The sequence below is a fragment of the Gopherus flavomarginatus genome, chromosome 17 (genome assembly GCF_025201925.1).
Source record: "Gopherus flavomarginatus isolate rGopFla2 chromosome 17, rGopFla2.mat.asm, whole genome shotgun sequence".
NCBI lineage: Eukaryota > Metazoa > Chordata > Testudines > Testudinidae > Gopherus > Gopherus flavomarginatus.
This window is the reverse complement of record NC_066633.1, coordinates 11,183,301-11,199,313: the sequence shown is the minus strand read 5'-3', so window position 1 is coordinate 11,199,313 and position 16,013 is coordinate 11,183,301. Positions and strand designations below refer to the sequence as shown.

General features: G+C 52.9%; 1 protein-coding gene across 1 annotated transcript; it reads left to right on the top strand.

Annotated features, from left to right (window-relative positions):
- Positions 1–924: 924 nt before the first annotated feature.
- On the top strand, positions 925–15,546 carry PRDM12 (PR/SET domain 12). The gene is made up of 5 exons (XM_050926160.1): positions 925–1,147; positions 2,547–2,737; positions 5,601–5,756; positions 12,839–12,950; positions 15,053–15,546. Exons 1-5 carry the CDS (start codon positions 925–927, stop codon positions 15,433–15,435), a joined length of 1,065 nt encoding a protein of 354 aa, XP_050782117.1. The 3' UTR covers positions 15,436–15,546.
- Positions 15,547–16,013: the final 467 nt, after the last annotated feature.

Here is a 16,013-nt window from a genome sequence, read left to right as displayed (position 1 = left end):
GCTGACTTCTCCGCCCGGCCGCGAGTGATCCAAGGGCCCCTGATTGTACCCGGCCAGGAGCGGGAGAGACGGGAGGAGATTTGCTTTTTCCAAACCCTCCGGACGGTTTCACCCCGAATAACTTTCCGCGGCGAGGCTCTGTCCTGCCTGCGGAGCCGCGGGTGCTGGCCAGGGCAAGGAGCGGGGGGTGTCTCTCAATGCTCGGCCGAGGCAGGGGGGAGAAGTGCGCTGTGGGTGTGTTGGTGCAAAAGCGAACCGGAGTGAAACCCGCTGGCCCGCTCTCCCCCCGGCTATTCCTCGCCAGGGCGCAAATCGCCCCTCTTTGAATCCAGCCAAATTCACTTGAAAGCCAGGAGCCCAATGCACCTTTGCCCTCCCCCCCCCCCAGGTTAGCGGAATGCCCCTATTTCTGCAGCACCGCCGCTGCCCCTCTGCCAGCCCGCAATAAGGGGGTTATTAATTATTATTATTATTTTATTTAGTTCGTTTCCTTTCCCCCTTCCCTCCCCGCGGCTGGCTGGGAAGGGCTGGATGTTGCTAGAGCAGGTGTCCAGAAGAGACGCTTTCTCGCTCTCTCTCCACTGATGGGCTATTGGTGGGATATGCGAGGCTGCCTCTCTCTGTCTCTCCCTCTGTCTCCCCCCCTTTCCCCCCCCAGGGGGAAGGAGGGGGGTCTCTGAAGGTTTGGCTCAGTCTGGTGGAACAAGTCTATCTTACAACGTCGGGGGGTCATTAATAACCAATTAGGAGGGTCACTGCGGCTCATATATAGCCGGCTGGGAGCGTTTGCCAAGAGGAATCTGTCAAGAGCCCCTCGCCCCAGGCTGTGCAGCGCTCTGCGCCTGGCTCCCCCGGCCGCCCTCTGCGCCCGCTGCCCGGTGACCCCCGGCCCGTCTCCCTGGCTCTCCCCGCCGCCAGGTTTCTATGATGGGCTCCGTGCTCCCCGCGGAAGCGCTGGTTCTCAAGACGGGGCTGAAGCAGCAGGGGCTGTCCCTGGCCGAGGTGATCACGTCGGACATCCTCCACAGCTTCCTCTACGGCCGCTGGAGGAACGTGCTGGGCGAGCAGCTCTTCGAGGAGAAGAGCAGCCACAGTAACCCCAAAACGGCCTTCACGGCGGAGGTGCTGGCGCAGTCCTTCTCGGGGGGTGAGTAGCTTCTTCTCCCGGCTGCTTCGGGGGCCAGGCCCTAAAAACTGCCCCCCCCACCAGCTGGTCCTGGGGGGAAGGAAGAAGGCGTTGGCTCAGGACTGGCACCGCAACCTGTCTGGGTAGAGCCGCCCTCCAGGGCGCGGGGTACCCCGCCAGCCGGCTTCTCCACCGCCTCTCGGCCTCGCTCCTCTGGGCTGAAAATCCCCACCGTCCCCGGGGGCTCGGGAGAACAACCCTGCCCTGGCCTGCAAAGGAGAAGGCCAGGCCATTGCTCCGCGGATCCTGGGCGCTCCCACCTCCGAGGGGCTTTGCAAGTTCTATTCTCTTTCCCAACCCCCCACCCCAGTGTTGACTTTCCCACTCCTGCCTCCCATCATTTCCCCACTTGGCTCCGCGTTTATCCTCAGCCCATTGAAGCTTTAAGCCCCTGGCATTTAAGGTCTTATTAGGCGTGTAATAGCAGTTGACTGCGAAAGAAGAGGGGTTTAATTCATTTAGTTAACTTGGGCTTGACCTGAGAAAGTTCCCACTTAAACCAAGACCTTAAAAAGGGAGCCGGGGCGGGGCAGGGGGGGACATTTCTTTTCTTTAAGATGTCTCAAGTTCTTAGCCCTCATTCATCAGCCCGGGGACAATCTACTTTCTCTCGCTTTGGCATCTCTGGGGCGCCCCGGCTCCCTTTTCCCCCGCTAGGGTTTCTGTTCCTCTCTTAATTTACCGTGAAGCCTAATTCCCTTTTCATTCACGTTATTTCAAGCAGCGAATCGCCCCGTTTTGTCCCAGGAATTCCTGGGCCCTTTTAAACAAGCCCCCGCGCCATTCAGGCGCGATGGATCGCTACAGCATTCTTAAAGGGCTAATGAATTTAGAATTAGCAATTGCTTTCTGCTTGGGCTTAATGAATGCGGATCACTTTAACCGCGTGACAAATTGCTGGACGGGCTGGAATGGACACCATTTAACCCCAGTTCTCAGCCCCGCGCGCTCCCAGCGCTGGGGTTTTTCCCAGGTACCTTCTCAATGCGTAGAGGGGAAGCTTGTGGGACCTTGTAGGGTGCGAATGGGGCATTTCTCAGCGCGGGTTTGCTGGGGGAGCGGGCGAGGCTGCGGAGTTTGGTTAGTAGCACTTCGTAGGCGCCCAGGGGCAGGGGGGTGGGATTCCTCTGCCCTACAAACCTGCCCCCGGGGGCAGCATGCCCCCCCCCGCCGCCCAGGGGAGACCATCTCCCATCCCAACTTCGCCGAAGTTTGGTGCCTTTTCTCCCCGGGAAGGAACGCGGCGCTAGGATTCGGTCCCTGGTGTCCGGGCGCCGCTTACTGAGGGGCAAGAGGGGGGCAAAGGCGAGCCCCGATTCTTCCCTTCCTCCAGCCCCCTCTCCGTTCTTCCCTCCCGCAGAGGTGCAGAAGTTATCCAGCCTGGTCCTGCCCTCGGAAGTGATCATCGCCCAGAGCTCCATCCCCGGGGAAGGCCTGGGCATCTTCTCCAAGACCTGGATCAAAGCTGGCACCGAGATGGGCCCTTTCACCGGCAGGGTCATCTCGCCCGAGCACGTGGATCTGTGCAAGAACAACAATCTCATGTGGGAGGTAAAGAGGGGCGCACGAGCTTAGGGATGGGCCGCCTGACTCCTGCTGTGCACGGAGCAAAGCCCCGCCACACGTGGGAGAGCCCCTGTCACCAACTAACCCCCGTCCTGCCCGCGCAACTTGCGCCTATGCGTGCAACTTGCGGGAACACGCAGATCTCGCTTCACAGAGCAGTTAACGACCGATCTGCGGTCCAGAACACGGGGCAGGGAATGAGGACTCCTTGGTCCCGTCCCTTGCTCGTTGCGACCTGTGGCAAGTCATCCCCCCCACACCTCCATGTGCCTCAGTTTCCCCACGGTATAACGGGGGACGACGATGATATGGTGGGGGCTAATTAAAGGGCTTTGGGGTCGCCCCATTAAAGGAGCTAGACATGCCATTGAATGTACATGATTTATCCCCAACGGGTGTGTGTGTGTTAATTTCGCAGGATTTCCGTAGGAGAAAATAATCTTTTATAAAATAAATAAATTCCCTCCCCGTCCTGCTCCAGTTAGTCCCCAGCGCAGCGGGGAGGAAGATTTCCTTCGCTTTACCCGACTTTTCGCTCCCCAAGCGGGGCAGAGAGACCAGAACCTGCCCCACATGGTGCCATCAGCTACCCCATCCTAGCAGCTGCTGGCCCTGCGGTAAAACGCACCCGATTCTCGATTGCTGCGTTTCATCCGCAGCGTCGTTATTGCCTCGCCCAGGGAAAGCGGGTTCGGGTGTGTGCTCGGGACCAGCTGGAGGGAATGAACTGGGGCCTGCCCGGAATGGACGCAAAATTTCCAGCCTTTCGGGACAGACGTTTGGGGACCCTGGGGTTTAGCTGCAGCCTAATTTAACAAAACTCTGGGGCAACGCGCGACAGAAAACAGCTTAACTAGCCCCCATGAGAACGGCAAGGACCTCGGTGCTCAGCCTGGGCCGCGTTTCTGTAGGTACAAGTAAGCTGATGGAAAACAGCAGGGGGTTGGGGCTGTAGCTAGAAGAATTACGGTAAGGGGCGAGGGCAAGGCCTTTTCATTCACTAGCCCCTCACCTGGAAGGGCCGGGGCCTGATCCTGCTCAGTGACGCTGATGGAGTTTTTTCCATTAGCTTCCTTGGGAGCTGGGTTAGGCTCCAAAAACTCCTCCTGGCCTGGCACCAAACCTCCTCTGGTGGCTTCTTTTTGTGCCCTGCAGAGAAAGGGAAGGGCAAGGCCCCACTAGACAGCGGGACTTGCTGCGGGGGGCGAGGATCTTGTCCCTGTTTCCAGATAATGAGTAAAAGCAGCAAAGAATCCTGTGGCACCTTATAGACTAACAGACGTTTTGGAGAATGAGCTTTCGTGGGTGAATACCCACTTCGTCGGATAATGAGTGGGGCTCGCTAAGGAGTTTGCCCATCTCCAGTGTAACCAGGAATGAAGCCCTTTCGATCTGTGTGTTGCTCACGCAGGTTTGCTGCTGCTGTTGCACCCTTGGGTCTCCTAGGAGCGTGGGGCAGCCGTGGGTGTTGCAGGACCCAAGAACAATAGAAAAGAAGCTGACATATAGCGTCGTCCCCTGGCAATGTCACTCCGCCCCCATTCTCCCATCCTAAGGGGCTGGTTCTGCAAACTTCAGGCCTTGCGGCTCTCTGGGCTGCTCGCGGCGGTGGGACTGAGCCCAGAAGCTGCTGCTGCAGAAATCTGGACTCATTCCTTTGAACAGACATGGGGGCCCGGTGCAAATGAGCCTGATGTAAATCAGGAGTGACTCCATCAAGGTCAGCGGGATTATACTGGTGTAAAACCAGTGTGAGCAGGACCAGAATTGGGTCCCTTTATCCAGGCAGACAACACCCCAGGCTGTGATTTGGTGCATTTTAACTATTTGTTGCCTGGGGATTTGCTGCTTTTAAACAAGTCTCTCTCTTTATTCAGATCTTCACTTACAGATCTTCCCCCGGGTAGCCATATGCTGCAAGCGAGTGCCTTAGCTTAGATCCTCTTAATGTCGGCCCTGGTCTTGGGTCCATTGACATGGAAGGCAAAGGTCCCGCTGCCCTCAGTGATTCAGGATGGGCCTCCCCCTTCGCTAGGTTTGGTTTCCCCTCGGACTTAGGAGGGAAACCAAAGAAATTCAGATGTGAAAAGAGTCCCCTGATTGTGCTCCTCAAGCCCTGGCTGAGAGGGGTCCCTAGAACAGGGGGAAGGAACCACACATCTTGAAGTGGGGCCAAGATGGCAGGTGACATTCTTGGCTGGGTGAGAGCCTGTGGACTATGGAATCGCAGGCAAGGACTGTGCCAGGGCAGGCTCACTTGGCCAGTTCAGGGAAGTGATGGGGCCTTCGACAGGCCAGGCCCATTACCTATGCTCTCCCCTGCCTATGGACTGATTCCTGGCCCCCTGCACTAAACTGCACCCAAGAGGAACATGGGATTTGCCATGTAAGATCAGACTCTTTATTCAAGGAACAGTCATAGGCACCTGCCAGCCCTGCTGCTCCACTGCCTGTGCCAGGCCCTTCTTGTCCATGCCCTTGGCTTACCCTTCCTACGGCCCTCCAATGTCCTCTCCAGCGGGAAAGATGAGCTACACACTCCGAACACCCTCTCCTATGTGTGGCCCCCACCCTTTAGCTGATTAAACCCTTCTGACTCCTACCTTCCATCATGACAAATAATACACGCTCCAGCTGCTACAGACCTGCCATATAGCCCCAGGGATGAGCATCTCTGACCTACTGAGGCTCTGCGTGTGTGTGTGGGGGGGGGTAGTTACAGGCCCCTGACTTCTCACAGCGTCCCACACGACCCTGGGCCATCCCTGGGGGTGTAGGGTGGAAAGGATTGGGCAGCGCATTCAACCACAAGGCTATTAATGTATCACCCCCTTGCTCCTCACCCTAGGTCTTCAACGAAGATGGCACTGTCCGCTACTTCATTGATGCCAGCCAAGAAGACCATCGTAGCTGGATGACCTACATCAAGTGTGCCAGGAACGAGCAGGAGCAGAACTTGGAAGTGATCCAGATAGGAAACAGCATATTCTACAAGGCCATTGAGGTAAGTGGGGCTGGGAAGAAGTGTGTGTGTGGGGGGGGAAGCGGAGCAGGGAACTGGCATTTCCCGTATCACACATCCCTCCTTGTTCATCAGGACTTTGTCATCAGGGGCCTAATTCAGGAAGCAGTGAAAAGGCTAGCGGCTTGCGGAGAGCGAAATGTTGGCACCGAGACCCTCTCGAGAGCAGCAGGGGTCGGTGTGGCAGTGCTGGAGAATGACACGTACACACATGAGAACGGAGCTTGGCGGGCGTCTCGGTGCAATCGCCATTGCCTGGGCTTACAATGGGGGGCCTGGAAAAATGAGGATTTGTCTTTTTCCTCATGCGTGTGTGTGTGAGAGAGAGAGAAAGAGAAAGAGAGAGAGCGAGAGAGAGAGAGAGAGAAATGGGGAAGAGAGAAAAAAAATAAGACTTGGGCTTTCTTCCTCCTGTGGAACTGTGCGGACGACAGAGATGTTAACCTTAGGGGTCTGCTCCTTCTCCCATTGAAATCAGTGTGACTTTTGCCACTGCCTCTAACTGGAGTAGGATTCTGCCGTTGCCTCTAATGGACCCCGCTTCAAGGTCTATGCCTGGGACAAATGAGAATCAGGTAGGTTCAATATAAAACATATAGGTTACGTTATTGTTAATTTTTTCTGGGTATTCAAGTTAAATACTCAGATCCTTGATCCTGCAAGTCTTGATTCAGCCAAAAGTCATTGAATTCCATGGACTGGGTGCTGCTCCTGGTAACAATGTTGTAAATCAGGAGTGACTCCAGTGAGCTCTGTGTAAAACCAGCATGAGAGAGAGGAGAATCAGGCCCATTGACTCAATTGGCATTTTGGCTGGATAAAGATGTGCAGCATCAGGCTTCTAGAGCAGCAAATTATGGAACTGGCCAAGCCCATGTCTGGTTAGTGGAATTCAGCCACAAGGATCATGTTTTCATCAGTGTTAGTGCAGCACCCAGTACAAGGGGCCCTGATCCTGCTTCTTGGAACTACCACAATATACATGTTTCATAGAATATCAGGGTTGGAAGGGACCTTAGGAGGTCATCTAGTCCAACCCCCTGCTCAAAGCAGGACCAATCCCCAGGCAGATTTTTGCCCCAGATCCCTAAATGGCCCCTCAAGGATTGAATTCACAACCCTGGGTTTAGCAGGCCAATGCTCAAACCACTGAGCTATCCTTCCCCCCCAGCTGTGGCTCTGGGGCCACAGATCTCTCCAGCTAGGGTTCTGGCTCCCGGCTGCACGACGAAGCTTGGGCTATTCATCTTTCATCACAAAAACTTTTCCCCATGGGAGGTCAGGACTGAAATGGGACAGCTCCTCACCAGCAGCCCAAGCAATAGAGCCAGCCAGTGCTAATGGGAGGGAACCATCTCCAAGAGGCACCCACAGGCTTCCGAGCACCTAACAATATCAGAGCTGAAGGCAACATGATCCACACACCCAATATTAAAAAAATCTCTGTAAGCCAATACCCCAAACTCCCTGCTGAGAGAGACAAACTAAATAGGACCCAGCAGGTACTGAGCCTCCTAAGTCTCCAGGAAGCAGGGGCAGCTCCAGGCCCCAGCACACCAAGCGCGTGCTTGGGGCGGCAAGCCGTGGGGGGCGCCCTGCCAGTTGTCATGAGGGCGGCAGGCAGGCTGCCTTCGGCGGCTTGCCTGCGGAGGGTCCACTGGTCCCGCGGCTTCAGAGGACCAGTGGACCCTCCGCATGCAAGCCGCCAAAGGCAGCCTACCTGCCATGCTTGGGGAGGCAAAATTCCTAGAGCCACCCCTGCCAGGAAGGGGGGCATATAGGGAGCATCCCACACAGAGGGGAAGGGCCCACCTCAGACCCTGTTGGGATGATACCTTGGGGTAGTCAGTGGGTCCTGCCTGCCGAGGAAGCAGCTGTAGTTCAAGGCAGCCGCATTTCGGATGAAAGGGATGTTGGATGCAGAGCCCGATGTGGGTCTCGGCAGTATTACAATTCGGCTGCCTGGGTGAGGGCAGGGGTGGGAATGTCCCTCACTGAATCCAGCCTCCTGTCACGATGGGACTGGCTCTGGCACGACTCCAGCAATGAGTCTAGGATAACAAACGCCCCAGGAATAGGATTGGATTCACGTGGCTCTGGAGACTCTCTTAGCCTGGAGAGAAATATGAGCACACACTCGCTGAGTCGCCGCGTGTGTCCAACAGAGCCAGCGCCAGGGCCCCAGAATAGAACAATTGCACCCTGAACACACTAGGAGAAGGGAACGTGCAAGGGGATGCCTGCATGGTGCTGAGCATCTTGGTCCCCAACCAGCAGAGCGCTTAAGTGCGTGTGCTTGGCTGTAAGCGTGTGCATGGTCCCATTGACATTTTTAGGGCCCTGCATGGACTTCAAGATGAGCCACATGCTTTGTTGGATGGTGACCAAGGTCCACAGCACCTTGCAGATCACCCCTGATGTGAGATTTAAGAGAAAAATCATTGGGTCCCAATTCTGTACCCCGTAGGCAGGTCAACTCCCACTGACGTCAGATCGGAGTTCTGCCGGCATAGGGACAGCGCATTCGGACCCACCGTTTACCCCGGAGATAAATGAAACGGTCAAGTCAAATAGGTTGGCGCAGAAAGAGCGAAAACCGTTCCTCTTCTGTGGCAGGCAACTTGGGCATTTGTAACCAGCTTTCTGCAGCGTAAGGTACTGCCCAAAGCTAGAACCATCCCTGGCTAACCTGTGTAAATCCAGGACACGGGAGTGAGAAGTGTTGTTATAATGTAACGTTCCTCACTGGTGGGGTTTCTTTGCCTTATGGAAATTAACAGCTCAGATTTTTATTTATAGCTGATCCTAAACTCTGTATTTCTGTGGACGAGCTGCAGGAAAGGGAGTTGAACTGCTTTTTATCTTTGTCTATTTCATCATATTTTATACTATGTGATGAAATAGAATAATAGCATTATACTGACATAATTCTTAAAAATATAGATCTATTGCATTTATATGAGCGCTAGTATACCTGTGTGTATGAATGACGATAAATACATATATATGTGCGTATATAATACCTAATACAGACATTCAGTAATACGCAGTTTGTACTGCTCATATGTCTGAATCCAGGATTCTACAAACACCAGAACACTATTTTTCAGTTCGTCTAGATCACAAAAAAACCCTAAGATATAAGCGTAAGAGTTTGTGACTCCAACTGACAAAGGAAATAAAATGTCACAGTTCAACCTACCAGCCCACCATGCTGTAGTACATACCGGTATCCAGACAGCTACTGGTATGTTAAGCAGTAGTCGTACCTGGGTCTGCTTCTGCAGCCAGGGCATTAAATAACACAGGACCACTCAACAGTGTCAGATGGAGATGGGGTTAATTGTGAATTTTGTTCTGAAAGAGAGAGTGAGGGAAATCATACATGGCCTGGAAGTGTATGAGATTAGATTTTAATAGCTCGGTCTAGGTCCCGATGCTGCATTCCTTCCTTGCCCCAGAGTCCCAAACCCAGTCACACAATGCACACGCCCAGTGCCACAGGTACTCATGCTTTGAAGCTGGCTCCTATTACTCTGTTTATTCTGTTTGAAATCATTAGGAGTTGCGGGATGGGCATGGGCACAAAGAATGCTGGCTCAGCCTGCCTTGGGGCGAATATTTATTGAGGTGTCTATTTGTGGGAGGGGGGATTAGAAGTGGATTTTCACCCAGTGGATCACATCCACTCTGATCTGCTTGGATACATCCTTAGAATCCCTTTGATGAACCCACTAAAGGAGGGTGGCTCCACCATATCTTTGAGAGCAGTTGTATCCATTCTGCCCTCATACCAAAGCTCATATAAGAAATGTAGGTTGTTTATTGCAAACATCTCTGTCCATGCATAGGAGCTGAACAACTCTTGATAGCTTGAGTGCTTTTCCCCCCTTGAAATACCAAATGAAGGTGCCACTCGCTCACCAAACATAATATATATACCCTTTAAATCAAAGCTATTGCCATGAGTTACAGGAGCACAAATAAAGTGTCTCAAAACAGTGAGTGATTCCAACCACTATTCTCCACCGTGAAACTTCACAAAAGCCAAATGTGGGTTTAAAAGAAAAATGACTTCCAGGACTGAGGCGCTGGGTGGTTAATTTCAGAACAGACTGACTCTCCGGAGATGGTAGTAAGAGCCAATCCAGCAGATTTGACCCTCAGGAATAGATCCCCGGGCTAATCTCATCAAGACACCAGGATTGGGCCCATAGTCCCCAAAGACCACGTTTCTGAGCTGTAGATGTGGATCTAATCTTTGCAATAGTGCATGGAGAGCAATGCTTTCATAGATGATTACATGTCATTAAAAAAAGACATCAGTTTCTTGGGCATCCAGCAGAGGTAGGATGCAATGCTAGAAAAAGCATCGATATACTGAAAAATCCAGTTTGTTACAGAGACACACACTCCATCTTTCTCATCTGCATGCACACACACAGTCTCTCTTCTCTTCCTCCCCCCTTGCACTCTCTCTGCAGGTGTACACACACTTTGACACACTTTCTGTCTCCTTGTCCCAGAACACAGATGTTGTCATGCAATCTACGTTTTCATGACAACTCCATTGCTGTAGTGTTTGAACATCGCCCACACAGTTAAACCAACTCCACAAATGACCCAAGGCATCTTTGTCCGTCCTTCCACCCCCACCCCCCCGAGGCAGGATGATCGGGGGCATTTTTGTAATTAATTGCCTTTATTTGCTTGTTGGATTTTTGTTTCCCTTTTCTCCTGCTGCTCTTTCTTCCCACTTTCTCTTCCTTCTTCCTCGGCCGTGTCTAGCTGCAGCTGTGGGGGGTGAAGTTGAGGCAGTGAGTTTCAACCTTCAGTCTGAAAGCCGTGAAATTAGTGGGGGTGATTCAGATTGCCTGGGTGCACACGCACACTTCTGCCCTCATCCACACGCACGCACACTGGTGCATACGCGCAATCCAGCACGCACACACCGAAGTTCATCCCTTCTCTTCTCTTTATTCTCTTCTGTTAAAAGGGACAAGTTTTCAATGAGATGGTTAAATGATTGCATGCACGCCAGAAAGCGAGACCTACAATCTATTTCCAAGTTCATACTATTCAACCCTTATATAGGCCACTGTTCATCATTAACCAAGTGGCTAACTTCAGGTCAATTCCCATTGTTTGTGGTATGATTCCTCATATGCTTAAAGTTAGGCACATATTTAAGTGCTTTGCTGAATCTGAGCCATTATGAACAGGGCCCTGTGTATTCGGTGATTCTATGGCTGCAAAACTGTGCTCCAGAATCTGGGCTTTTATTATTATAATTATTTTAATTAAATCTCTAACACATGATTTGCATAGAAAATCATAAAAACACGAAGTAGATGTGATTTAGTGTAGCAGTGTCTGACAGCCTGAAATAGTAGCTCTGACCGGTGAGAATAGCCTTGTTCTGCTCAGTTGGGTGTTGATTCTGAAACCTAATGACACCACTCTACATGCCAGCCAGGTTAACTATTTCTTGATGGGTCATTTCAGCAGTAGCTAGTTTGCCCCCCCTCCATTTTCCAACTACTTCCCAGGTGCCAAAAGCCCCAGCAATCCCCTGATCTCTACAATGCAGGTATGCACTGTCCTCCCCCAAACCTGAGACACTGAAAAAGTGAAGGGCAAAGGAAAATAAATGGATTTCAGAACCACAATAAATAATGCAAGAAAGATGCTTTCAAACTTTGCTTCTTAAATGTCCTTACGGCTGCTGCAGAATACTCCGCCTGCTGTACTGAAGTGCTGCGGAAATCAAAGGCCTTGCTGTGGTGGTGTTTATTATTATTACTGTAGTGGCACAGCTCAGGATTCCACTGTGTTAGGTGCTGTACAAACACAGCACAAGAAGCCTGTCCCTGCCCCAAAGAGCTTAGACTCTAAGTAGAACTTAGACCAGTGGTTCTCAATCTATTTACCATTGTGCATTGCATGTGTGTTATGTGGGCTGCAGGATGTCACATGGGCCCTGAGGATGTCACATGGGCTGCAGCTCCATGCTGATCAGGCCACAAGCGGCCCGTGGGCTGCAGGTTGGGAACCACTGATTTAGACTCATCTTCCCACCAAACCACTGCCCCTTACCAGGAGGTGTACAAGCCTTTCCTTTAACTGTCAGGCACTTCTATAACCGTGCCCTGGGCAACCCAAGCCCTTAGCTATTGTATCTGCACTTCCTGTCTGAGCCACGTCTTTGCTTAAAAAGCACCAGGAAGTGTGTGTCCCCTCCCTCCCCCCTGCCAACTGGCTCCTTTGGTGGGAGTAGGAGGCTTGCTGGGGGCAGAGAAGAGTCACACTCTGCCAAATCTCAGCTGGTGTAAGATAGAGCAGCCCCTAGTCACAGCATAGCACAGAGCCATACCTGGCTCCCACACAGATCTCCCCCGTCCTCTCCCACAGGAGTAGATCTAGCACAGAACAGAATTTGGGCTGAAATGTTTAGGGGCAGCACTGGATCGGATTAACACTTCCTCTCTCTCTGCCTTGGTTTCCCCTCCCACCCTTTGCCTTTCTTGTCTATATAGACTGTAAGCTGTTTGGGGCAGAGACTGTCTCTTATTCTATGTAAGTACAGCACCTTGCACAATGTGGCTGTGATCTCAGTTGAGGCCTCTAAGATAATGCCACCGTTGTCCTGTTGCTGAAGCCAGAGGGAGCTGTCAGGTCTATTTGTGATGATCAATCTCTGACTTTTTTCCAGTCTCTGCAGCACTGTCCTGGACAGTCCACTCTATGAGTTGTGTGTCTGCCTGGTCTAGGTCTTTTAGTGTGCCCAGCATGGTTTGGGATATTGAAACTAGGGAAATGGCGAGTGTCTGGATGCCATGGGCAGTTCTAATCATGTGCCATAATTCCCGTCTTTTACCTCTCAGTTCCAGGGTTCTGCTTGGGATCACTCCAGATTCCAGCTGCCAGATTATCTCTGCTGTAACCCCTGAGTTACACCAGAGATGAATTTTGCCCCATGAGACTCTGGCTCCAGCTATCATGGAGGCAACAGGCAGAAAAATCTATTCACCCCCCCCCCCTGTTTGTTTTTACTTTCCCTGTAGATGATTCCCCCAGACCAAGAGCTGCTGGTCTGGTATGGGAACTCCCACAACACCTTCCTGGGGATCCCGGGTGTGCCGGGCTTGGAGGAGGAGCAGAAGAAAAACAAGCATGGTACGTAGCGCTAGGTAGGACAGTAACTGTCGCAAATGCACGTCTGAGTTCATCCCCCTGCCCGCACTCTATGCACATAAGCTCTGCTGGCTGTCCCCTGGCTGTCCCTGGACAGTGAATGGGGGGGAGGGTCTCACTAGCACATGGATCCTCTCAGGCAAACAGGCTCTCTCATTGCTCATCCGGCAGGGACTGACTGGTGTACCATGACCCAATGCTGACAGACCTCGACGAAGAGGGGCAGGGAATAAAGCCTTGCCAGAGTTCTCTACCAGGTGTGGTGCTGGGCAGAGCCCAGCCCTTGGCTCTGAACTGTTCCAACCACTGCTCCCCTGCAGCTCGAGACGCCTGCCGCAGGGCCTGACCTGGCTGGCCTTGGAAATCCTGGGCCTGTTTCTCCGGAGCTGTTTGTACAGCCTGGACCAGCTCCTCTGTTGTGGGAATCGGCTTCGCTCCACTGGGAGACTTACACAGATTTCCTCCCGCTCTCAACAGATAACGACCAGTAAAAAGTTGATGTTGCCTAAGCCCTTTGTAATGCCAGTAAGGGTGAGGGTCTGAGCGCGCTGGGTCTCTGCTACGCTGCTGTTCTCCCCAGGTTTGCCTTTTAGCTGCCCCAATAGAAAACTGCTGGGGGCTCTGGTGGAGCTGACAACCCAAAAGCTGCCCTAGGGGACAGGGTAGGTGCTGTACTTTTCTCCTTGGGATCCCTCTGAGCCCCACTGTGGAACGAAGGCTGCTTAGCTCGTAAGGATCAAGGCCAAGGGGCTCCCCCTGAAATTCTGCCAGAGACATCAATGAGTCTTAGTATTGCCTCCCTATGCTGACTAGCCCAGGGCTGTCACAGCTTTGCCTGCAGAGTCCCTAAGGCCAATCATCCCGAATAGCCTGTGGCCCAAATCCAGCAGTGAGAGAGCCCTTCATTCATCACTCCCACGCGGAGGAGGCTTCCTGTATGGTGAGTGGCAGGCAGCAGAAAAAGTGCTGACTCAGTGCTCCGCACTAGCAGAGGCCAAGTGTTGAGTCACTGATTTCCCTGAGCTGTATGGGGGCCACTTCATTAACCCCATACAAACCCCTCTTCTCCCAAGATCCCATAGCAGGGGACTCTTAACTCCTCTGGGATTCCTTCTCTACTTGTTCTGCCATTTCCCACTGGGATAGATGGAGAAGGGGACCAGAGCAAATGAGCCAGCAACAGGGGATTTTAGATCTCCGGGTCCAATAGGCTGCAGAATGCAAAGGGGGTGGGGAAACTGTTCATAGAATATAAAACTGTAGTAAGGAAAGGAGAGAGAGAGCCTCATGCAGCCTGCTCCGTGCGGCTGCCTCAGTGTGACCTGCCTGCACTGCATTATAGATCCCAAGGCCTGAGCAGAAGAGGTGGGTTTTGCCCCATTGTCCTTGACTCACTCACATCCACCCGCCCTGCCTCTTTGTCTCTGCAGAGGTGGCTGCTTTTCATAGTCTGTATGTGCCTGGGTTTGGGGCTACAGAAGAGCTCAGGGCCTGATTGCCAATAGCGCTCAGCCCCCATCGTGACCCAGCCAGATATTCGAAAGAGCTCGGCCCCAGCATGCACCCAGCACGAGCTCTTCTGGAAAGGACATAAAACAGCAGACACCCCCCACCCCATGAAGAAAGGCTGGTGATTCAGGCATAGGGCACCCGGCTCTTATCCCCAACTCACTCCAACCTTGAGTGAGTCACTGAGAAGCACTGTGCCGTTTCCTGGTCAAATGGAAATAGTGATGCCTGCCTCCCAAGGGGCTGGGAGGTTTAATTGGTCAATGCCTGCAAAGTGCTTGGAGATCCTTAGCTGGCAGATGCAGCAGAGTGGTACAGTACTTATAGAAACGATGTTTATTTGTTATCGATTCATTATGTGCTGCAGGGGCATGGCTACTGAGCTTGTCGTGACTGGTCACCACGCACCAATGTGCCTCTGTCTTTATTGAAGGTGTCGTAACCTTGAGAATGCCTAGTGCCATGAAGTCACCTGACAGGGACAAGGAAGGGAATACATTGCTCAGGCCCTGAGATCCTGTTCCGGCTGCAGAGCAGAGGGCAGTGGCTGATTCCTTGTGTTGTTTATTACACAGAGGACTTCCACACGGTGGAGACGGGGGCCAGCACGGCCGGCCGCATGCGGTGCGTGATCTGCCACCGCGGCTTCAACTCCCGCAGCAACCTGCGCTCCCACATGCGCATCCACACCCTGGACAAGCCCTTCGTCTGCCGCTTCTGCAACCGCCGCTTCAGCCAGTCCTCCACACTCCGCAACCACGTGCGCCTGCACACCGGGGAGCGCCCCTACAAGTGCCAGGTCTGCCAAAGTGCCTACTCCCAGCTCGCTGGACTCCGGGCCCACCAGAAGAGCGCAAGGCACCGACCTCCCAATGCCTCCCTGCAGTCTCACTCCCCAGCCTTGCCCGGGCCCCACCCTGCCTCCCTGGCACATCACATACCGACAATGGTGCTGTGAGCCACTGTCGAGACGCCGGGTTCCGGGCAGCCATTTCCAGCTGTCGCAGACTGGCATTGATCATGCTAATGAATTTGTTGGCAGTAACCCTTCAGGGAAGGGTGGGGGGGGGGCTGGTGGCAGAGAGGACGGGGCAGGGCCTATTTTTTAATTAAACAGTTTGCTGACGAAGTGGCACCTCTGTTAAAGCATTGCCATTCCCTTGGGGCTTAGGGTGTTATCTTGCCAGTGTGAGACATGAGCCCAGCCCTGTGATCCACTCAGTGCATCTTCTCCTTGCTGATCAGTCGGGGGCAGGGAGTGTCAGGGCTCCAACCATAGAGGAGGCTGTGTGATAAGCTTCATTGTCCCGGGTGTTTGGCATCAGGCAGTGAGTGGCATAAAGGCATCTGGGAGCGTAAATACACTGAGAATGAAAAATAACATGGACCCTAATGTGAAGACACCGGTATATGGAGTAGTGGGGGTGGGGTGAGGAAGAGCCAAAATGCTGATTTGTGAAACATTTTCCAAGGGCTTTCGTGTTTAATTCAGTTGGAGGGAGAGATGAGAAATTGCTTTCCCCTCTATTGTAGTTA